A 23729-nucleotide genomic window follows, 5' to 3' on the forward strand; every position below is an offset into this window, starting at 1 on the left:
GTAGAGGTCAATTCAAGCTGTTTTCCACCCAAGTCCGCCGTTGACAAGTAACAGAATCCTGCACACTGTTACATTTGTTATTTTTAAAGACTTGGTACATTATTACTTGTTAAGGGAGTAGGGATCAGAAGTAGAATTTGTTCTTTTCAACAAGCAGTCATGCATATCTGTCATGATACTTAAAATTTTTTTAAATTTATGGCTTAATTCCAATCAGAGAAATTTTGGATATTTAATACTCGCTTTCTTAGTAGTTTCCCTCAAATTGTTTTTAATTTTTTAAATGAGTCTTCCCAATTCACCCAAACTGGGAATTTCATCTTTGAAAAGTTTTTAAAACATTACAGATTATAAAATCATTATATACCCATTGTGTACAATTAGGAAAATACAAAAAAAAACAATTAAAAATAAATGAACAGGTACCCATAATTCTAGAAATGAATACTGTTGACATTTAAACATATTTTTTCCCTGTCTTTTTTTTTGGTGGGGGGGGCACTGTTTTTCATAATGGAGATTTTTTTTAACATAACTTTGCATTTTACCTAGCATGATATCACAGACATGTCCCCCAGGGCATTAAACACTCTTCATAAATTCCATTTTTAAGTTTTGCCTAATGTACCTTCTTATGGCTATAACATCATTTACTTGTTTCCCTGCTGTTGGATATTAGGCTGTTTCCAGTTTTTTGAGGTTAGAAACAACACTACCATGAACATTGTGTGTGTGTGTGTGTGTGTGTGTGTGTGTGTGAGTATAGGTGTGACTGTTGGAAATCTGGCCATACTTTGTTGCCTATCTCAGATGAGGGTCAAAGGCTCCCTCCCATTGTGAATGACAGCTGTCAGGCAAAGGGAGGGCTGGGCCAGAGGCATCCATCTGGCTCCTGGGAGAGGCAATAAAACTCAGAGCACAGGGGTGTTATAAACATCAGGGAGGTCTTGCAGTTCCACTTGGTAATGGGGGAATCTAAAGGACAGTTTTCAAAGGAAACATAGAGGTTTTCAAAAAGTCATTTGAATTGATTGGGTTAGTATTGTTTGGCTTTTAAATTACATGTGTTAAAAGATAGAGGATCTAATGAGTAGAGAGTAGCAGTTGCTTTGAATAAAAACTGGTAGGAATAGGCAGACATTGTCTTCTGTGCAGGCCGGCTCCCTTGGTGAAGCGGTCCCCCGGGAAGGAGCTTTGGGGTCAGCAAATCGGAATTCTGACTTGAGCTGAGCTATCTCAGGGCAAGTTGCCTGGCCTCTCTGAGCCTCAGATTCCTCACTTACAAACTGAGGTGGATGAGGACACCATCATGGCTCACCTGCAGTTTGTCGAGAGGAACTGAACACCAAGTAAGGGGGAGGAAGTGGTGGCTGAGGCTGTGCCCTGAGGAGTTGCTAAGGCATGTTCTTGACCCAGAATTCTAAATAGATGTGCCTGTCCTCAGGATAGCCCAACCCAGAAGGCCCACGCTTAACAGGACATGGAAATGAGGGGGGAGTCCTGGGTTATATTTTCAGAATTCACTGCAGGGATCTTAAGCGATCTCTCTTCAGGCGTTTAATAAATGGTTTAATTTGCACACACTTGGTTTCCATAACTGATAGTTCAACGCTGTGCTTCCCACGCCAGCACCCCCCAGCCTGGTTGGGGACAGGGCTGGGCTAAGAGAACGCTGAAACATTGCATTCCTCTCTCAGACACTTTAAAACCCTGCAATCAAAGCTGAGGCCTTATTCGGAAACAACTGTATCCAATGACAGCTTATTATGGAAGGTTCTGAACTTCTAAGAATTCCTTAGTAGGAAACAAACAAAATACAAAGATCTCTTCCGAATTTTCTGCCACTAGGAATTTTTATCTTTCTGGCTTCTCCAACCGTGCTGCATGTTTGCTAAAACGTAGGCACACAGATACAGGGCATGTGATGCTTGGGTGGGCAGAAGGCTAGCTTCAGTGGGCCAGGGAGCTGGAGAAAGTTTGATTCAACTACCACGCATTCCTGGGAGGTAGATTTCTCCATTAGCTCACCACGGACATCAAGTAAAGATTTCTGTTGGGAGTGTGTTGGTGTGTTTTCAGATCCCAGGCACTTCTGAATCTGTAGAATGATAGGAAAGAAAATCTTGATCACCTGTCATGTATGGGATGCTGACAGGCCCCGGGAGGTTTTATTTAGAGATATTCCAGGGGGAACTTACCATCCTGGCTTCATCTGCTCTCCTCTCTCAGGAGGAAAGAGTTACGCTTTTCCTGCTCCCACCCTGGACGTTTTATTTTCACAGTTCTCTGAAGTGCCCTCAGAGAGCTAAGCGTCTGGTTGAAGGCTCTGTGTATCTTTGCAACAGATTAGAACATATTCACATTTTATTTGTTCCCAGAGCAAATATTTCCCTTGGAATGAAATCGAAGCAGCGGAACAGGATCAGGCAGGACCCGCCACCAAAGACAGCCCCCCCAGCCCCCAGGGCCTACACAGTTGGTTCTCCCCTATTGGCTCACTTAGGCCATAGAGACCCATATTGATTCCTTGATTCATTCAGAAATAATCAGTGAGTCCCACCCATGAACCAAGCACTGTGCAGGTTACTGAAATAAAAAGAGAAACAGATTCTGTCCTCAAGGGCTCATAGTCAAGTAGAGGAGATAAGAGGTGTTTGTATATGAATGACTCTAATCTAGGTGAGAAAGATAAAAGTCTTCAGAACTCAGGAGATCAAATGCTCTGAGGTGGGTGATTATTCTGTGTGTATGTGTGTAAGGGTGGGAGGACAAGCGGAAGGTTGTGATGTGTATGTGCCTCTGTGTGTGTGTGTGTGTGTGTGTGTGTGTTAATGGGAGTAAGCCTATGTGTCCGTAGTAAGTGGTGGTAGTGAATGTGGGTGTGAGTGTGTGGTAGTGGAGGTGCTATGTATGCGTGTGTGCGTGTGTGCGTGTGTGTGTGTGTGTGTTGATCATGCTGGTGGTAGAAATGAGGTAGGAAAGACTTTTAGGCAAAGGGGGGTGGGTAGAAAAAAAGATGGGTGGAGTATATGTGTATGGTGAGGTGTGTATGTGTGTGTGCATGCGCGTGTGTGCGCGCGTGTGCGTGCATTGTCCTCAGTCGTGTTAGGGCTGAGAGAGGGAAGGTCTACTGGCAAGTGCAGACGGGGTGGAGGAGGAGGGCCCAGCAGGCAGAGGAGCTGTGCCAGCAAAGCCACGGAGGTGGGACAGCTCTGGGGGGCATGTGCAGGGGGAGGGTGGGTGGTAGGAACTACGCTAGAAGAGAGGGTTTAGTTTTGATAAATGCTTTCTGATCAAGACAATGACCAGTTGGCACACACCAACTGTCCCTTGTCCTAAGCTCCTGCTAGGATCTTGGGTTAAAGGAGTCTTTTCCTTCCCTGAAGGTCAGACCCCAGCTAGAAGTCAGGCCTCCTGACAATGTCCGAGCGCTCACCGCGCCCCTTCTCAACCAGTACTGCGCACCGGTGGTGCTTCTTACGGTTTCCAGTCTCACGAGACCTCAGGATAGTGAAGGTGGATTCTACTGGGCTCGGGGCAGGGGAGGGTTAAATGCTAGGATCCCGGAGGCAAAGGTTAGAAACCAGGCAGTATGTAGCTACCTGCCAGCAGAGCAAGGGGATCTCTAGCACTTCACGGGCTGCCTGGGCTAGGATCTGCATTTTGTGGAGCTTTTTAAAGAACAAACAAGGAGGCAGATGGTAGGAGCTGGCTCCCTTTCTCAAATTTTGGTTTGCTTTTCATTACTTTCCCCTTTCTAGATAGGGTCAAAGCTGCTGCATGATTAAACCTTGGCCAGATAAGAATGTTTTATTTCCATTTAATTAGGCAAGGAAAAGAAACTAACATTTATAGAAAGTCTAATATTTGCAAGATACATGTCCTTTTCATAGTTCTCTGAGAGGTAAATATCATCATCCTCATTTTAGAAATGAGAAAATTAGGGCTAAGAGAATTAAGGTAACTAGCACAAAATCACTCTGATAACTTCTGTAGTGAGTTCCCCATCACTGGTCTCCTAGCTGAAGCTTGAACCTGTCTGTTTGGCATAAAAGACCACACTCTTTTTATAACGCTTCCTGAAGTTTAGGTGGCAGCATGATATAGTGAGGTGATGGTGCATTTTGTCATCAGATGGACATGGTTTCAAACCCAAGCTCTTCCCTGTACTGATTGGGTATGTGAGCTTCTATTCCTTCCTTCCTTGGCAAATATTCAAGGGCCTGTTATATTCATGTTAAGCACTGAGCTGGGAACATATCAGTTAACTTCACAATCCCTGGCCTCTCAGAGCTCCAGTCTGGTGGATAGTGCAGACCATGAAACAGGCAATTGCAATGTAGTTTGAGAAGTACTGTGATGGGGAGGCACCAGATGCTATGGGAGCTTCTCTGTCCAACATGGTAGCCACTGACCCCAGGCTAGTGCTGCCAATGTAAAATAAATACTGGATCTTGAAGACTTAGTATGAAAAAAATAATGTTAAGTAACTCACGAATAATTTTTATATAGAGTACAGGTTGAAATGATAATATTGGGTTGGCCAAAAAGTCCGTTCGGTTTTTTTCTATAACATGAAAAACCCGAACAAACTTTTTGGCCAGCCCAATATTTGGGATATGCTGAGCTAAATAAAATATGTGATTAAAGTTAATTTCACCTGTTCCTCTTTACTTTTTATGTGCCTACTAGGAAATTTAAACTTACATATGTGGCTCACATTATATTTCGATTGAACAGCTCCACTCTGGAAGAATAAAGGCATGGGATGATATTTCCTTAGTGCAACGATCTAAGAACACTTATCACGTGAGTGCCCCAGGAAGGCACACAAGAGTTGCTTAACAAGTAGGAGTTTCTTTCCTTTTCCACATCATCTAAGTGGCCACTGTGGAAAGCGTTGTTCATTGTGGGACCCTCAGTCCTCTGATGTGAAGAGGGTGTCAGGTGACAGCTCCAGAGCCTCTAGTTCAGCCCCCCTGAGGATTCCTTAGTCTTTGGGTCCTACTTCTTGAGAGGTAGCTGTTGTAATCCTTCTCTCCCCTCCCCCCCCCCCAAAAAAAAAAATCAGGGCTGGCAATCAGGTGAAATAAATGTTGCTTATTGCCATGACCCCAAGCCATCTTTGCTTTTCTTTATTTTAGCAGAGGAAAGTCATGTGCAATATTTTGAGTCCGATGTTCAATATCTTCATTGAGTTGAAAGAAAAGAGGAACTGTTGGATTAATGATAAGGCCTTTTTTACCTATTAGATTCATAAAACTGGGAAAGGTCTTGGGAATTGACTAGTCTCACGGAGATGCTTGCTTCTCAGAAAGTGAGGCTCTGAGAGGCTAGGTGGCTGGCCTTGGGTAACAGAGCCAGCCAAGCTGGATGGGACCGGGAACCCACTCTCCCAATCTCCCTGTTCAACATGCATCTGCCACCCCACATTACCCATTCTTCTCTGAGGTGCTCCCTTCCAGCTCCTCCCTCCCAAAGGCTCTCCCTGTTTGGCACTTCGTCCTCTTCTGCTGCCTTCTCTCTCTGACTTGGTGTCTTCTCTTTAATGTCAGGGGTGGCAGAAATGGGAGTCAAAAGATGGAGATAGGATAAAGGATGGGAAGAAATTAACAAGACAAAGTGGAACAGAAAAAAAAAAAGAGAGAGAGATTTTGAATAGACATTAACAAATGAAGCCAGGGAGACTTTCTTGGTCTTAACAGAGGTTCAAGTGAGAAGACAACATGGGTGTGTTTAGAGGAGCATGGATTTGGCTTGAGCCTGGCCATATGGCTTTGGAAAAACCTTAGTTTCCTCATCTTTAATCAACTTCACTGGGCTGTAGTGAGGAGTAAAAGAGACCATGTTTCTGAAAGGACTTTGTGATCTGTGAAGCACCACACCCATTTTCGTTATTAACACTCATTAGAGGATAGGAGATGTCGGCTGTGAGAGCAGGATGAATTAACAGGGTGATACAGGTGCCAAAGAAAGCTAACGTGGCATCCAGAGCGAGGATGCGGCTCTGCACTTGTCCACCTGTTTCTGTACTGTGTTCAGTTCTGGGAATCGCAGTTTAAGAGGGACCTTGGCAAACTGTTGTCAGTCGCTCCACAGAAAGTTGCAAGAATAGCTTAGGGTCTGGGAGTCATGACATATAAGGGATGATTCAAGGATTTAGAGGATGTTTAGTCTGGAGGGAAAAAAATAAAGAGTTAGGACAAGGGAGCTGTTTCCAAGTATCTGAAAGCTGTCCTGGAGAAGAGAGGAGAGATTTGTTTTGTGTTGCTAGTGGCCAAGTCAGGGCCCAACGATGGGAGTGAATGGCCGGTGGATTTGGGTGCAAGAGGAGCCTATCTAAGGCTCAGAAAACCACTCCCAAATGGGCTTCCTGGGAAGGTGATGGGCTTCCCATCAGCGGAAATCTTCCAGCAGATGTGGGTGTGCACAGACAGATGCGGTGCTGGAGAATCTGGCTCTGGCTGGAGGAAGGGCTAAGTGCTCTCTGGGAGCCCTCCCATTCTGAGACCATGACCATGTCCTTCTGATCTGGCTTATCTTTCTTTGCGGCTTCCATCACCACTTTTTGCTGCCTTTTGACTTTTTGTCCCCCCCTGTGAATGTCTTTAGAGTTTTAGATTCAGAAATATTTCTGAATAATATGTGATAGTCTGGTTTAATGGAAAGTAGGAGGGAAGAACATCTAAAAACAAAGTCAGTTTTGTTACTTTTAAGGGCACACAGTAACCTGTTACGTGGGGGAAGGAGCAGGAACATGGTCCCCTGTGTTAGAAAATCTTGTAAATGTTAACAGCAAATGGCTCATTCTTCACTATTGTTTAAAACACAAACACAACTGCTTAAGGCCTTTGTTCTTGAATGCACCAGCATTTTCCTTGTTTACCCAATTCTTTTGTTAGCTACAGAGATTCAAGAAAACTCTCACTATAAGAATTCAGTATCGGGGGCCTCCCTGGTGGCGCAGTGGTTGGGAGTCCGCCTGCCGATGCAGGGGATACGGGTTCGTGCCCCGGTCTGGGAGGATCCCATATGCCGCGGAGCGGCTGGGCCCGTGAGCCATGGCCACTGGGCCTGCGCGTCCGGAGCCTGTGCTCCGCAACGGGAGAGGCCACAACAGTGAGAGGCCCGCATACAGCAAAAAGAAAAAAAAATAATAAAATAAAATAAAAAATAAAAATAAAAATAGAACTTTAGTGAGAGTAAGGTAGGGAATTCATAAGAGATTGTGTGTGTTTAGCAGGGCAGTGGATTTTCCAGAAAGAAATATTCATTGTCATTGTTGTAAGGTAGCAACTGAAGCAGACAGCTTTTGAAAGCAGAAGCTGTTGTTACTGTGAGTAAAATGATAATGTTAATAGATAGCAGAGTGTTTAAAAAAAAAAAAAAAAAAAAAGAATTCAGTATCATAAACAACTTTCCAGATTCATAATTTCAGTGTTTTGCTGATTTGGTAACACGAAATTCTGTACAAGAGGGGTTTTCTTGAATTCTTGCCTCTAGAAAAGCCATTTTCTTGAGGAAAATATTTTTCATGCATAGTTAGTGTTTCAGCTGGGAGGGTGATAGCTGAATCTCCCCAGCTGAGTGGGCAGCTAAACTATTTCCAGCATTTTCTTCTGCCCCCAAGTAGCAATTATGCATCTGTCTCACAGTGGCCCTGCCTCAAACGTCCTAACCAACATTTCAGAAACCTCCATCTAGACTCAGAGGCACAAAATAGAACTCGGTAGATCCAGGTGGAAGGGGGAGGGAATGGGTGGGAGTGGGTAACATTTTGCGTAGGTTCCCTGAGGTTGGAGTCCGTGCCCAGCCCCGAGGATGACAGCGGGGACATGGAGAAGACGGAGGGTTCCAGGCGTGAGTTCCAGGGATTTTGTGGCAGGAAGAGCCTGCAGAGCAGACAGCGATGGCTCTTCAAACCCTGGGGAGTGGCCAGTCAGGCCAGGCTGGGCAGGGAGATGGGGACTGAGAAGGCAACAGGAGCCTGCGGCGAGCAGCTGCCAAGCGTCCTCGGCTCCATCCTTGGGGGCTGCTGCCCCTCGGCAGCACCCAGTCCCCGAGCCTGCTGTGTTGGGCCCACACCTCCTTGCCCAGCCGCATCCAGGTGTGACCTGGGACCCTTGGCTCAGGACAGCCTCCACCTGGAGACCAGCTGAGGGACTTGCTCTTGGGGTCTGAGTTCTGGGGCGAGGGGCAGCCAACTCTGATGTGGAGTCCACGGCCTCGCTTCCCCTTCGCCCTTTCATTGCAGACCAGCTTCTTCTCCCGGTCTCTTCTAAGTGTACTCTTCTGCAGGCTCCTCCCAGAGTGGTCCTGCCCTCTAGCAGGTGTGGTACAATGGTTCTCAAGCTTTCAGAGGCACAAGGATCTATCAACGGTCCCAGGTTATAAATGTCAGGTCTCAGGGTCCTACTCTCAGAGATCATGATTCAGGAGATCTGAGTGGGGTGCAGGAATCTGGGCTCCCAAATGTTTCTGATGGTAAGCAGTCCATGGGCCACACTTGGAGAAACACTAGTTTAGAGGCAAGAACCTGAATCTGGGGGTATGAGAGAGACACAGCTAGGATCCTTACTGTGTTACTTGTTGAACAAGCTCATCACTTCTTCTGTGTCGTTTCCTAATCTATACAATGCTAACCACTTCGTAAGGGACTCTTCAGATGTCAGTGACATTGTGTACATAAAATATTTAGCAGGTTCTTCTTTAACAGAATTTTTGGCTTCCTCTCCCCCTCCTTCAATCTCAGGAAAGTGGCAATAGACTTTCCCTTCTTCCCTGTCTTGGCATATCAGTGGTACCCGGCTCCCCCAGCAGTGGGCAACTGTGGAGAGGCTACAGAATAGTCTAGAGAAACATGCACAGCTCCAGTGCTCTTGGCTGACCAGACAATCCTGATTTCTCAAGCCATGGCATGAAAAAAAGCCCACCAGGAGGTCAGAGGCCAGCCATCTGCTACCATTTTTATTTGCAGTAAACCACAGAGTCAGACATACACACGCACCGTACGTTACAGAACAAGTCCACGGCACTCTAGGCAGGCAGACAGGCAGGCTGGAGCAGGCACCCACCATTACAGAATAACATATCTATGGGTGGGCGTGTGGGCAGTGGAGGTGGACGAGCCTGGAGGGAGGGATCTGAGCCCTGGCACTGTCTAGCTAGTTGCTGCCTCAGTCTCAGCTGGTAGAGTCTGCATTTAGGGGCTGCAGTTGAGGGGTGTTAGAACCTTTAGCTTCATTCAACCTGAGCCCAGAGTCACCCCCAAACACAGAGGTTTGGCTAAGTTCCCTAAGAGGAAGCAGTGCTTTTCTGTTGGTGGAACTGAATTTTCTCCGAATACACTGGCAATTAGAAAGGGTAAAAGAGGTCTGATACACAGAGGGGAAAATGTTTACACTTCACCGATTGGGTATGTGTGTCTGTATTTGTGTGTGTGTGTGTGTAAATGTGTGTATAGGTGGAGGGCTTATCAAAGAGTTTCCTTGTAGTGTTTTTTTTCCATGTTGGACCCCCAAATCAGCTGATTTCTGAGCACTATCAATCCTCAAGAGGGAAGGAAGGTAGATTCTCGGCTGAGGGGCTAGGAGTAGCCCTCTGGGGTCAGCAGGGCTGAGGGGAGCCTTGGGGCTGGTGGATGACCCACGAGAACAAGGATGGCAGCGTTTACTCCAGGTGAAGGCAAGATTGGTGAAGTGGGAAGGTCTTCAGAGCCCCCCTTGTGTGATAGATGGAGAAAGAGAGGTCCCAGAAGGCTACAGAACGTGTCCAAGGCCACATGGCTGAGACTTGACTGTAGCCCCCTCCCCGTGTTACTCTTGTTTCCCAGGCAGGGTTTCTTCCTTCAAACCACCATAGCTTCCTTCCTCAGCAGCCTCGATGGAACATTTGCCAGATTTTTCCAAGATAGAAGGGTCTTGTTTTCTGCAGAGAGAGAAAAGCATCCATCAGAACCTCCTTAACAGGTGGTAGCTTCTTGGAATTATGGTTACTTGCTAACAATAATCCTTTCTCTGAGGTCTCTACCGAGCATTGAGGATGACGGTACAGAGAGGCACACAAGGTGACTTCTTCCCATTCTACAGGAGAGGGCAGCTGTGCTGTACACTGGGTCAGCAACTTGCTGTTGGATCCTCTTCCCTTTAGTTGGATCTCCTGCCTCTTGCCATCTGGAGAAGGAAAAAAAAAGATGCTGCAGGTTTTGAAATCTGCTTCCTTGTCAGGTGACCTGCCCATTAGAGCACACGGCCTCTATCAAGACCATAAGCTACCTTGGCAGGTTCGAATAGATCAAAAGGGGCACATTCTGGGGCACCAGGCCCTGTCCAAGCATTGACCTGGCCTGCTCCCTACCTAAAGGCCTGGGAAAATGGCTTTGGAGAGGAATTCTGTATATGGTGACATAGGAACAAAGGCTGAATGACCACCACCTATTATTCAACGACCATCAGCAGAGCACAGACATTATGCCACGCGGGCTACCAACTTGGTGTGAAAGGTTGGACTCAGTGACATCTAAGGAAGGGCTTTTCCAGCAAGAGGGGCCTATGATTCCACAACTCCCTGTTCAATGGACTTTTCAGATCAATTGAGATAGTCTATCAAATTGTGACTCCAGAAGGGTTATGCTTGTGGGATTTTGCTTATTTGTTCTCTTTTTGTTGATTTTTATAGAATTCAAACCCTCTTAACTGCCATGGCCTCTTGTCCTTTCTTGTTCCTCATTCTGTTGTTTTTACACTGAAACTAATATACTTATGGTCTAGGATGTTGAACTATGTCATTTTGGGTTAAACGTCGCAACAGCTCTGTCCCCACAAGGTGCTTTACGGCTGAGATGTGACTCAAAAGGTAAAGAGGAAAAGGAGTGTAAGTGAGACATTACAGGGGGTAAGTGAGACATTGAGGATGAGAGAAGCTGTGAGATGCTGAAATGCATCCTGAGACTGGGCTCTGGACTATGTCCTCTGATGTTTTAAGCACAGACTTCCCTGGAGATAACAAAGTGGGTAGATATCTCTTATGATCCCTCTGATCTGCCGATTTCATGTAGAAACACTCTAAAAATAGAATCACGGGGGGAAAAATGAAGAGAAACATCATGAGGATAAAAGGAAGAAGAAAAAGTAGAAGCAGCGGACCCTGGGGGTGGGTGGAGATTGAGAAAAGCAGAATGTGATGGGAAAAAGTGGAGAAAAATAAGAGAACTGAACTGAAGCATGTTAAGAGGTTAAGGTACCTACCTGCTTAGCAAATAGACATTGTTTAATCACAAACTCCTTATTGATGAATACATGAATAGATGCATTAATCATCCTCTCTAGCCCCATTTTACAGGTGGAAAACCTGAGATATAATTCGACTTGCCCAAGTCCCTGCTGCTAACTGGTGTCGGGGTAGGAAGGGGAGCCGGCCCAGGAGAGGAGCACTGCAGAGCTGAGCAGAGGGAGGAGAGCGCTCTTCCCCGCCTGAGGCTGCGTGGGGAGGAGTTGCCCTTGGGTCGTGGCCTGTGAAGCTCTGAGGGAGACAGGCTGAGGCTCCAGCCTGCCTCCGGCTCACCGGGCCTGGAGTAACTGAGGCAGCGGCGTGGAGTGCGTTACTGCCGGAGGCCCTCCCCGTCCCTTTCCTTTCCTTGATGGCCACAGAAGAACCAAACCCTGACCTAAAATCTTCCCTCCTCCTCGTGGGAGCCATGTGAAACATCCACTGGATTTGGAGGTTGGGCTCCCGGCCTTCCCTTGCTTTCTCTGTCTCCTCACGTGTCTCTGAGTCTCCAGAGTGCAGTTCCCCAAAGTTTCTCTCCTCCCTCAAGAAAATGGAGGCTGGGCAAGGATGGGAGTTCTTCCCAAGTCACGTGGAGGCAGGAGCAATTTCCTGCAGATGGCCTGCCTCTGGGGACATCTGACAGATTTCCATAAATCCCCTTCTCTTCATCCCTTTGGGGGAAAACAGGAATTCCCATCTATTTTCTCTCCCTCTGCCCCAGACCCTGCTCACAAACATCTCAGAAGGAACACTTGAGCTGGCGTCCTTCGAGTCATCAAGAAGGCTTCTGTCCAGGGAGATCAGCTCGGTGCTTTGTGCCCGCCTAGAGGGGTGGGACAGGGAGGGTGGGAGGGAGGGAGACGCAAGAGGGAAGAGATATGGGGATATATGTATAGCTGATTCACTTTGTTATACAGCAGAAACTGTTATACAGTATAAAGCAGTTATACTCCAATAAAGATGTTAAAAAAAAAAAAAGCCTTCTGTCCTCCGATCCCGCTTTATTTCTCTCTTTGCTCCTCTGTTGAGATCCCAAGCAGGAAGGGCTTATCACGGAAAAGAGCCGAGGAAAGGGCAGCGCCACCGGGAAGAGGGCTCAACATGTGCAAGTGAACTTTGTCTCTGTTACTCCCCCTCAGGAGACCATGCCCATTTTGAGCACTGGGATACAGGAGGGGACCCCGTGCTTTCTCTTCCCTGCTACCAAATGACTCACGAACAGCAGTGTAGACAGGCCTCTGGTTCCGAGCAGACAGAGAAAAGGCCAGTCGTGTTGCCCAGAGGAGGCAGCAGAGGTGTGCAGACGTGGCTCGCCGTCGTCTCCGGGAAGGCCTGTCAAGAGCTCTTCTCCGAGCCCCAGGGAGCTCATGTGTCTTCACGCCCATCAGTGGGTCCTGGGCTTCAGGGTGCCGAGGGTTAGGCTGGAGGAGGGAGCTCAGAAGACACTGTGTTCTTCCGAAGAGTGGGTGCTCTGGGAAGAAAACATGTTCCCACTGGCAGGAGGATGAAAACAATCTTCATTCCCGTCTTAGTCAACACCGACGCTCACTCCTCACGGCAGCAGTGTCAGGAAAGGAGAAGGTGGTACTTGGTCTTATGAGCCCCGTGGTGTTGGGAGACGGCGTGGTGGGCTGGGGTGTTTAATGAGTCAGAGGTCTGCAGCAGTGCACTGGGGGCAGAGATGAGAGAGCGTTTCTTCCTGACGTGTGGGAAGTCGGATGGGTGCTCAGTTAGGTCCACCAGCCACAGGCTGGGAATCAGGCCTTGGGTGAATACCAGGCCTTGCTTTCCAGTTGTTGCTGCCACCTAGGCTGTTCTTAAATAATAACTCATTTCAGTCATTGACTGAGATGGGCTCAATATTCTGAAACCTGCTGTCTTTCATTTTACCATCCTTCCTTTGGTTGGGCAGAGTCACTTTTGAAAGCAAGCCAACCAACCACCTTGCCCACTATCTTGTCCAGAACGTCTGCAGTCAGCCTGCCCTGACCCCAGCAGCCGAGCACAGAGCACGTGGAACGTTCCCTGCTCCCCTTACACTTGGCCCATTGAAAATGATAGCTCGCCCTGCTAAGTGGGCCTCCCAGATGGTCTCTTGGGGCTTGACACAGCTCCAGTTCAGTTGCCCCAGTGGAGGGGGAGGGCCTGTCTGTACACCTCAGCAGCTGTCCCCTCCCCCAGTCTAGCTTCCTCATCTTCACGTGGCGGGGGCAATAACCAGAACTGGTTTTTATATGGTTTTTAAACGAACCTGCAGATATGATGTTACTGTTTTATTTGTCCCAACTAGTACTATGCCTAGTCTTCCTGTAACTCTTACTGTTTTAAACAATATTTATTTCAAAAATAAGAACACGCATCCTTCAGGTACATTTCTAACTAATTCCTCCAAGTGCTTTGTGTTTTCTCTCTGGCATCATCAGTGCTTATAACACTCCCCGATTTAGTGTCTTTTGAGAATTTAGCTAACGTGCTGTTTACCTTCCTCTTTCCAGATCAATCAGGAATGTTTTGAATACAGCTAAGGTCTTCCTTGGGTTCCACCCAAAACTTTCTCCTGTCAGTGACAGCAGTGTCCTGGTTAACATCTACTTGTGACAACTGCATTCAGTCAGTTGAGAAATGACTGAGCTCAGATGCACAACACCCTGAAATCTTCCTTCAGCAACATGGATGATACACACAACGTTTCACACTTAAGAAGGGATCCCCCGTAATGATGTATATGTAATATTTTTTTGTGAGGTGTCATGACATCTATAATTTAAAGTATTCCAGTAGAAAAAAAGATGAAGCAAATATGGCAAAACGATAACAACTGTTGAATCTAAGTGATGGGTCTATGGGTTCTCATTATACTTATGGCTCTACTTTTCTGTATGTTTGAAAATTGTCATAATAGAAATTATTCCCAGATGGTCTAATTCCAGGAAGTATATGTAACTGGGGGTGGGAGCTCCAGGAGGCTGACGGGGTGGATGGGAGTGGGAATTGCTTAGTCCTCGTAAGTTTATGATCATTACCTTAATGCCTGGTGGTAGCACAGTGTGATGACAGCAAACCCCACACAGCAATTCAATGACATCCTCTATCATTAACACCTTCCATGCATGGATGGTTCTCTAAGTTAAAAGCCAACCAACCAACCAAAAGTTCTCAATCTTTTCACCTCAAGGATGTTGGGGAGAGAGGAAATATTCACCAGGAAAATTTTTCTTTTCTTGAAGATCATGCCATTTTCTGGTAACCACTTGGTACCAGTTTTTTTTTTTTCTTTAAAGAAAAGGACAAGAAAAATAAAGTTCATTAATTACTTTGAAAGTACTGTTGTTTAGTCCCTCCACAGTAGACTTTCTGGAATCTTTCTCTGGATTGCCACTTATATTGTGACATTTATAAATTCTTTTTTTTTGGTATTATCTAACATAAAAAGAAATTACCATTTTTATTGCCCCTCACTTGTAATTCTTGTGAAGATTCCATTTTAAAAATAATTTTTTTTGGAAGGGAAAAAGTTTTTTTGCATCATTCTAGAAGCAGTCTTTTTACTCCAAATTATGATTCACCCAACACATTTTTAAAAGGACACTTCAAGTCTCCATCCCACCTTTAGATATCAGGTACTAAATTCTGATGTTTGACTGCCCGACCTCACTTCACTTGACCTTTGATGTGGTCTCTGTGTGCCCTTTAATACGATCTTTAATATTCTGTGAATACCCTGATCTGGCTGAACACCAAGGTGTTCACGTTGGTGCTCTGTTCTCTGATCGGTGTCTTAGGAGGCGGCCCCACTGTGCCTGGGAGAGAGGGCCTAAGAAGGGAGGTGGGCGAGGTGTATATAGACTTGCTGCCGCCTGGCCGCTGTGCCACTGCGCCCAAGCTAATGCCATTTCCCACTCCAGCTCTGTGGAAGGGGGAAGGGAGGGACTTGGATTTCATTTTGAGAAGGAAGTAATCATGCACAGGGGTGAGGTGGGGCGACGTTTGGGTGTAGTAAATCCTTGTCACCGTGCTTGAAGCTCAGCGGACTCAGCCAGGGCACTGTCGGCATGAACATGGGCTCTGAAAGGCAGATCCTGACAGATCTGAATCCCAGATCTGCCCCATGAGATTTGCTCCATTTCCTCATTTGTCCAATGGGGAACCGTATAACTCTGACTTCATAAGGTTCTGGTGAAGTTTCAAAGTGGTCATAAAAGCAACAGGCTTTGGACTGGACAATAAATGATAGTTGTTATTTAATAACCATTTCATCAATGCCTGGACATTTCCATTTCACCATGAACTCAACGTTAAGCGTTTTTAAGAAAACAGGATATCTCAGTCCTTTCTTCCGTTTTTGGACTGAGTGTTCAGGCTCATCTCCCTTGCCCAAATAAACCTGCTAGAAAACCCAGTTCTCTATCTCTTTTCATCTCATGAGTCTGTATCTTATTATGCTCATCTCTTACTGTGTTGTAATTCCACTTCTGTGCTGTCTTTTTTTGTTTTGTCAGTTCTGACCTGACCTCTCAGAAGAAGACTGCAAATATTTCTGTCTTTTTGTCCAAGTTGAATTTCATATTTTCTGAATCATGAAGCTGCCCTCCATGTGACCTAGAAAGCCCTTTGATGATCCATATTTAGCTGTATCCATCACTCAACAGATGTCTGAGTAGTTAAAGGCCCTCATGAGCTCCCTCTACATCCTGTGGTTTCAAGTTTCTGGGTTGTTAGTTAAAAAGCTTTAATCCCTTCTACCCGCTTTCCCCTACCCATTCCAGGGTAGAAGGACAGATACCTATTTTAGCTATTCATTCATTCAACAAGTATTTACTCATTACCTGCTACATGCTTGATACTGGGTTAGATGCTATCCTCTTTGCTTCCAAATTGCATTTTCTAATTTGACCCATTTAGACGAGTACTCCAAGTTTTTTGATTATTCCTCTAGAATCTTTATTGAGCATCCAATTAAATGGTCTCTTCTACCTGTAGTGTTTCCTGACCCCTGGGAGACTTGGAGGCTTAATCGCAAACCCTGGTGCCTTGCTATAATGCACCTGCCATTGCGTCTACAGATTCCAAGATAACGTAGGTTCAGCTTGGGATCCATCTCAGGGAGTTTAGTTAGCAGGTAAGGCTGCAGGGCTCTGCTTGTTGGCTTCCACATGAACATGAAGAATGAAGTGGTAGCAAGGGTGAAATGCCCTGCAAGTTAAGCAGCTAGTTTCCAAAACCCCATGGTTTTGTGTCCCTGGTTTCCCACAGAGATGCTCAGGAGGAAAGATGCCTCTCTGCTTTTTGAGCTCTCTGGATCTTGCCATTAGATAGCATCTCTTGGCATCTGAAAGGCAGCCTGCCATTCTGTTCTCCTGTGGAACACAGATGGCCCAGCCCACGTCTATCACTAATGAGGATCACATGCAGAGCCTTCTTGCTGGAGGCTCCCTTCCACAACCCTAGCTCTCCTTCCCTGTGCAGGCCAGTCACTGCTGACCATGGCATTTAGGTCTGAGAAGGCTGCTTGCTGCTCTCCCACTCACAGAGTTGAATAGAAAAATCTATTAGGTGGGCCTTGGGAAATGATTCTCATTCAGCTAGAATGTGAAACATTGAGGATTAAGGGATGGCTGCCAGTCTGATTGCAAGGGTGAAGTTTTGGGTTCTAGCTGCCCATGGAGGCTGTTGAGTTTCCATATGAGCAAGCACTGGAAGTTCTTTGGTAGGAACATGAGTAGATGGCCATACAGAGGTTGACCAGGTAGGACATCAATTTTTCACTGCTGTGTAATCTCACCCAGGATGATGGTAGGGTTGGAAATAGTGAGATAAGAAGGTTAAAGGCATTAGAATATAGTAGAAAAAGCATAATTGTTGATGTAAGACAGACCCATGTCAAGTCTTTGCTCTACTACTTGCTATCTGTTTGACCTTGGACAAGGTGCTTCACCTTTCTATGCACTAACTCCTTTTTCTGTGAAATAAGCAAAATGCCCAGATTATGAGGATTAAATGGGATAGCACATGAAAAGGCCTTGACACAGTGCCCTGTACTCAGCAAGCCATAAATGAGAATTCCCTTTCCTGTTTTCTTTCTATAGTAGAAATTTAAAATATGTACTTGAGTATGGTGGAACATTAAGGTGAGCTAAAAATGATGGCCCCATGTGAAATTCTACATAATTCTGTTCCCCTGTTTTATGCAAAACTTGACTGGCATTTGAGATGTAGGATAGTTTCTTTTTCCTTGCTATTTATTGCAAGTCGGATGCAGGTCTGGTACTCGTGACTAGGAGAACAGTTCCAAACTGCTAATATGAACACCAACAGAAATGCAAAATCTCTTTTGGGCTTAACACTGTAACTCGTTCCTTTAACTTTCAGAGCTGCCAAGGAAAGATCACCACCACCACTAGCTGCCCTTGAGGGCGCCAATGATTCTGGTCAATCCTGCCATGTACAAGTGTGGTCTAACTGGTCAGTACCAGTTAGACCAGAAAGTACTTTTCTAGAACAAGGAGAAAAGTACTTTAGAAAAGTACTTTATGAATATTATTTTCTGATCCAGAAATCTCTCTGGGAGTCATCTTTCACTCTTTCAGAAAACAATGGACACTGAGGTTTGCTGCTCAAAAGGAAGTACTAGACCTATTGATTTAACACTGATGCCTACAAAAATAGTTTTAACAGCTTTTAAACAAGGTAGATCAATCACCGCTTTTTCCTCCTCAACTAGGTCAAGGCTCTTCCTATAAGAGCAGGTGGCTGTTCATTCCCTCACAAGTCAGCTCTTTCCATATTCAGCCAGCTAGCTTCAAGAGCGGTCATTAAATTGAATAAACATCGATCCTTTCCACAACTGTGTTCTTTAGACCTGGTTCTGTCCTCTAGAGCTACACAGATGAAATCTGACCCCTGGCAGCTATCCTGTTTTCCCCTTAAATTTTCCCCAATCCCTTCTCCACTCAGGAAGCAAAGAGGCCAGATCCTTGATTCTTGCTTGAAGACACGTAGAGGGGAACAATAAAAGTAGTTAAGCAATCACAGAAGAAACTAGAAAGAGTGTCTTGAGAAGTTCCTTGTCCTAGAAAAGTACTTTATGGAATATTATTGCAGAGGATGGTTACTTCCATGTTTCCATCTCCATGGAGAAAAAAAAGAAGAAATGGTGGGCTTAAGGCAGTGTTTCTAATCTATGGACGTCAACAGACAAATCAAAGCCCACCATTTCTTCTAGAAGGGGATCTAGTACTTGACCACAGAACGCTTTTGTTCATGGAGCATTTTATGGATACTGGTATTGTGTGAAACACATTTTAGGAAATTATGGTTTCAGATATGCTGCAGAAACTTAAACTAGACTTTTGAAATAACTTCCTGATTTGATTATGGTCAGATCCTGGGACTGGTGGCCAAGGAACACTGAAGTTTCCTTCCTTGGAGGGTTGGTAGACACTTCCTCTCTCCCCTTCTCTCTCCCTTTAATATCAGCATTAGACATCCATCTGCCTGGGAGCCTTGGGGTGTAGGTCGGTGACACAGGGAATCTGGGAGTCTAGATCCTCCCCATCCCCAGAATCTACTTTTATGGATCTCAATCATGGTAGTGTTCCACGGAAGGTACAGCCTAGCTAAGACTGAGGGTTTTGGCTAAGAGGAGAGGGGGCTAGAGATGGGAAAAGTTGATGCAATTATTTTTGGCAGGAGTTGGAACCAAAGCAGCAGGAGAGAGTAAGTTTTAAGACTCTCTGGCAAAGTAACTTCCTAATCTGTCACTGGGTATGTGTAAAAAAGTGATTAGTGGGTCTCTATATTTATCATGATTACTCACAAATATGTAATTTACATAATATATACAGCACATTAAGTACTATGTCACCTTATATAATGTCCATATGTATAATGTATATGCATGTTATGTAACGCCAGTCTGGAGGTTCTTCCAGATTCTGCCAAGTATTTCCTAATTTATTTGGCAATTTTAACATATCTTTTCCATCTGTGGAAAGAACTCTTGAGAGGAGCTGGTCTCTGACCTGAAATATAATCATTCTACTAAGTCTGTCTCCATTCTCAACTCACTGGAGGAAACCTACAAAGACCAAGTCATAATGAGATGCAACGCCTAGCCCATTAGTCCAGGGACAACATAATGTATTGAAGACTTCCTGTTTCATTCTTTTTACTGCTAGAGGGGTAGAACTGTGGGGGCAGGTGAGAACATGTCTGGGGCATGGCCAGAATCAGAATGCGATGAGGAATAAGGGAGGATTCTCCTCTTACTGCCTAACTTTGAGAAGTCACTAAATTATAGTAAGCCTTGCTTTCCTCATTATTTAGATGGGGCTAATAATATCTTCTCTGTCAACCTCAGGGGTTGCTGTGAGGAGCACTGTGATGAGGTACTCCACAGTGAGAAACCACAGTCCCAGTAGTTAAGGGATGAGTTGCAAAGTCAGATTAAACAACACCATCAGACTTACTGAGGTTACAAAATTGAAAGTACAATTCCACCGATGTTTGCTATACTTTGTGGCTTTAAGGAGGACATGGGACATGTCTCTCAAGCAACATTGCCAGTCCTGTGCACCACAGTGGGCAGGCAGGGGCCAGTCTCTGACTTGTGAGTCTCTAAGAAATCACTTTCACCTGTTGATAGTGCCATGTCTCAACAGCCTCAATCTTGGGGGGTTGAGGCTGAAACATGCAAGAATTTCTGCAAATGTCTTAGAATCAGTGACCCCAAATTGAACCTGCCTTCATTTCAGAATCAAGTGGCTTCCAAGATAGTACCTGTTGTCATTCTGAGCTTGTTAGTCCCATCCCCAAGGAGCCCATCATTCAGGACATTCTTCAGGTGGCCTGCTTTCCCCTTGCCCAGCGGTCTGCACTGTTAGGTTGAACAGGATGGTTCTAGATCTCTGTCTTAGACAGTCCTAGATGACTGCTTCTTTCAGAGTTAGGATCAGTTTGTACACACAATCTTAATTTTCCCTTCCTTGCGCAAAGTTCCTGCCCCAGTGTTAGGAGATCAGAGGGAGCTCAGTGGAGTGACGTCGAGTGGGTCCAGGTTTCCTTTTCGGAAATCTCAGAGGGGATGGAGGCTGAAGGAGCAAAGGTGCTGAGGTGAATGTTTCTTTCTACCAACAAAGCTCTCCACAGACTTGCCCTCGGGGAAGGCGGTGATGCTGTTGCCAGCTGAATGAAGCCCGCTGAACTCTGCTGAGGCCCCTCTGGGCCCTGGCTGGCAGCTCCTTGCTGAGGTGCCTCTGTCCTCCTTCTGCCTCTCCACTGAGGTCATCCGGGCAGCCAGAGGCATTTCTAGATTAAGAGACTATGATGACCATGATGAGAGGACATGTGGAGAGTTTAATTTGAAGATCTGTCCACTGCCTTCAACCCTGGACCAACGTCTCACCAGGTCAGGCCAGAGAGAGTCTCTGGGAAGTATTGGGAGGCCTCATTCTCTCATGTGGGCTTGTCCCGTCCACACGTGTGTCACACGTTCATTCCTCCCTGGCAACCTGGATCCAAATGGAATCGCTTCTCAGTGACCAGAAATGACCCTTTTCCAAGATGTGTTGGTTCTTTTCCCTGTTACATATCTTCTTAGTGGTACCTAGTCCCAAACCACATTAGCCAAGATACCATGGACAAGTCTCTTAACTTTTCCGAGACTCAGTTTCCTTACCTGACAAATGGGAGAGTAAATCCTGCCCAACATAGCTTTCATGTTGTTTTGAGGATCCAGAATAGAAATTCTCAGTCTCTTTATGATAAGGAGATACTTTAATTTCCCTTAAATCTCATGATCACCACGGGGCAATGTGCCTTGACAATGAAATGGCAGAAATGGGGAGTCAGAGCCTTCTTCTTCTTTCCCACTTTCTGTTCTTGTACTGCATATTTTTTCAATCCAGAAAAATCCACCAGTAAATAAATATTTGTATATATAAATATATATATGCTACATATATGTACACACACCTAAGACCTTCAGTAGGGCCTCCATGTCGTGCTCGGGGAGTGGTCGTTGCAGAGGCAGGGGGGAACTGCCTGACTCCTTGTCTCCTGGTCTCCTTAGCAAAAGGCCCTTCCCTCCCATCTTCTTTGCCTTCAGGAATAGTCTGCCACCAGGGCTTGGAACTCAAACAGGAAACGCGCTGTGGCTTGAAAAAGAAAGAAGCTGGGGGTGGTTTTTTTTTTCTTCCCTTTTTACACAATATTATGACACCAATTTGAAAAATAAATCTCAGTTTCTCTGCTTTCCCTCCCAGGTGTTCACAGAACTAAGAAAATAAATACCACATCTAAGGTGTGCTATGTAGGCAGCTCTGGGGGCTCTTGGAGCCGGCTCTAAACAAACACACAGCCACCAGAAGGCTTCAGGAAAATCACTAGTGCCCACTGAGAGTGCGCAGAACCAAGAAGGGAAACACAGCTTTCCACAGCCTTTCTGCCTCCTCAGCAAGTTCCGGGAGAAGCTGTCACTCGAAGGACAACCAAGAAACCAGCGTGCGTATGCTGAGTCCTGCCAAGGGCTGCGATCTGAGAGTTGGAGGTGTTTTTGTCTCCTCACAGAGGGACCTTTGTGAGCGTCCCCTGGAACGCAGGCTCTTTCCCTTGGCCACATCTGATCTCCCCTTAGACAGGAAACCTGCAGCCTGCTCCTTGCGAGCGGCGAGGAAACTTGCAGGGGTGGTGGAAAGAAAGGGGGGTGGTTCTCCTTCAGTCTCAGAAAGTCCCGCTCAAGGTCTTCTGGGAAAGTGGAAGTTGCTGCATGAGCCAGCTGCACCCTGGAGGGCCCTAAGTCCATTCACAATGTCCTGCCGGCACTGGCTCTGTTGGAGTGTGTCCATGGTTGAAATAGAATGGATGTCAGGGTGAAGCCTTCTTCCTGAAGGGTGGCTTGGCTTCCACTGGTTGGAGAAGAGTGTGTGTGTGTGTGTGTGTGTGTGTGTGCATGTGTGTGTGGTGTGTATGTGTGTATGTGTGTGCTTCAGTTTCTTGTCTTCTCTGTTGGTTGAACTGGCATTGGGCATAGTGTCTAGTCTTTTGAACGGCTCTTCCTCCTCAGAGAAAAGAAGCTGCTCTTCTGGGGGGGTCCCATCATCATAGGCGCTTGGTTCTTGTGAGTAATTTTAATCTAAAAGCAAAGAGGCAGAAATGAATTAGTGGCCTGCAAATCCCAAGAGCCTATGGAAGAGTGATCTGCAGAGACAGGAAGGGAGGCCAGCTTCGGGCTGGAAGGAGCCCCATGCAGAAGGACGACTGTCCTTGAACAGCTTCAAAATTGGCAACTGGACCCTGACTGGGCCTGGCGTTTAGCACTGCTGGAAGCAAGGGGCGGAAACGCTGGGGAGAGACAGGTGTGAGCTTCCCACGTGGCGATCAGCTGAGCTGATCACCTGTCTCATGTCCTTGCTATTCATAGTCTCTCAGAATGTCACAGCCGGAGACCTCAGGGACCATCTCATTCAACCCCTCTGCAGGATAGATAAAGGAATGGAGATCTCAAGGCTCTCTTGAGCCTTGGATTAGCCTAAGGTCGCACAGAGAGAGCCGGAACAGCTAGAGCCTAGTTCTTTGGATTCCCCGCCTCCACTGCTCCTGGCCATTCCTGCCTGGGCAGTGCAGAGATGTCAACCAGTAACTCCAAACTGAGCTAGAGGCTTCAGTCTGACCTCTGACCCAAGCGCTACTCATGTGGAAAGTTTCCAAGGGAGTCTCTTAGGCGTTTCCTCTTTTCTTAGTCTTCTAGGGGAGACCCAAGTTTCTTTTAAAAGCTTTTCTTTTTGTTTGAATTTTAGGTTTAATGAGTGTCTTCTCCTGCAAACTTTAAGTCAATTGGGAGTGAAAGACACTGGTGAATTCTCATTTTTTTGTCTTTCTTCCCAACCTTACCCTTAGGGTATGGCTTCAAAATGCTTACTCCCTATTTGAATGTGGCCTGGTGACACTGATGCATTGATAATCTGCATTGTCAGTCCAGCAACATTTATCAAGTAGGAAGATGATGTGGGAACAAGAGGCACTTAGGATTCAAAGACCTGGGTTTGGGTCCTAGGACTCCCCCTTCTTTGCTGTGAACCTTTGGACAAATCATTTAGCCTTCAGAAGCAGTGCTTGCGGAAATGTAAAATGAGGATAGTAGAATTTATTCTATTTTTCTCACAAAATTGTTGTGAAGATCAAATGACAATCTGTCAATGAAAGCCCAATGTAAACTGTAAAATGGAATGCACCAGTTAAATAACTTATCTTACACTGGAGGAGGAGAAAGATGCTTGTCAAAAGAAACACAATCTATGAACCCATTCTCATGAGTTTTATCACCTATTGAAATGACAGTGTGACCCTAGAGAACAACAGAGGAACTCTTGAAGAGAGAGACCCATCAACAAGTTTAAATGTAGGATAAGCCAAGTGTTGTCAAAAAGAAGTTAGGTAAGGAATGAGAAGAACCTGAATGGAGC

General features: G+C 45.8%; 1 protein-coding gene across 4 annotated transcripts in view; it reads right to left on the minus strand.

Annotated features, from left to right (window-relative positions):
* Positions 1-22300: 22300 nt before the first annotated feature.
* Positions 22301-23729, minus strand: part of DGKG (diacylglycerol kinase gamma) — a 149228-nt gene continuing 147799 nt past the window's right edge. For all 4 annotated transcript variants that reach the window (XM_060100106.1, XM_060100105.1, XM_060100104.1 and 1 more), the window contains one exon: positions 22301-22399. In XM_060100106.1, coding sequence (XP_059956089.1) covers positions 22301-22399 — 99 coding nt within the window. The remainder of the gene's footprint in view (positions 22400-23729) is intronic.

This window comes from Mesoplodon densirostris, chromosome 5 (genome assembly GCF_025265405.1).
Source record: "Mesoplodon densirostris isolate mMesDen1 chromosome 5, mMesDen1 primary haplotype, whole genome shotgun sequence".
NCBI lineage: Eukaryota > Metazoa > Chordata > Mammalia > Artiodactyla > Ziphiidae > Mesoplodon > Mesoplodon densirostris.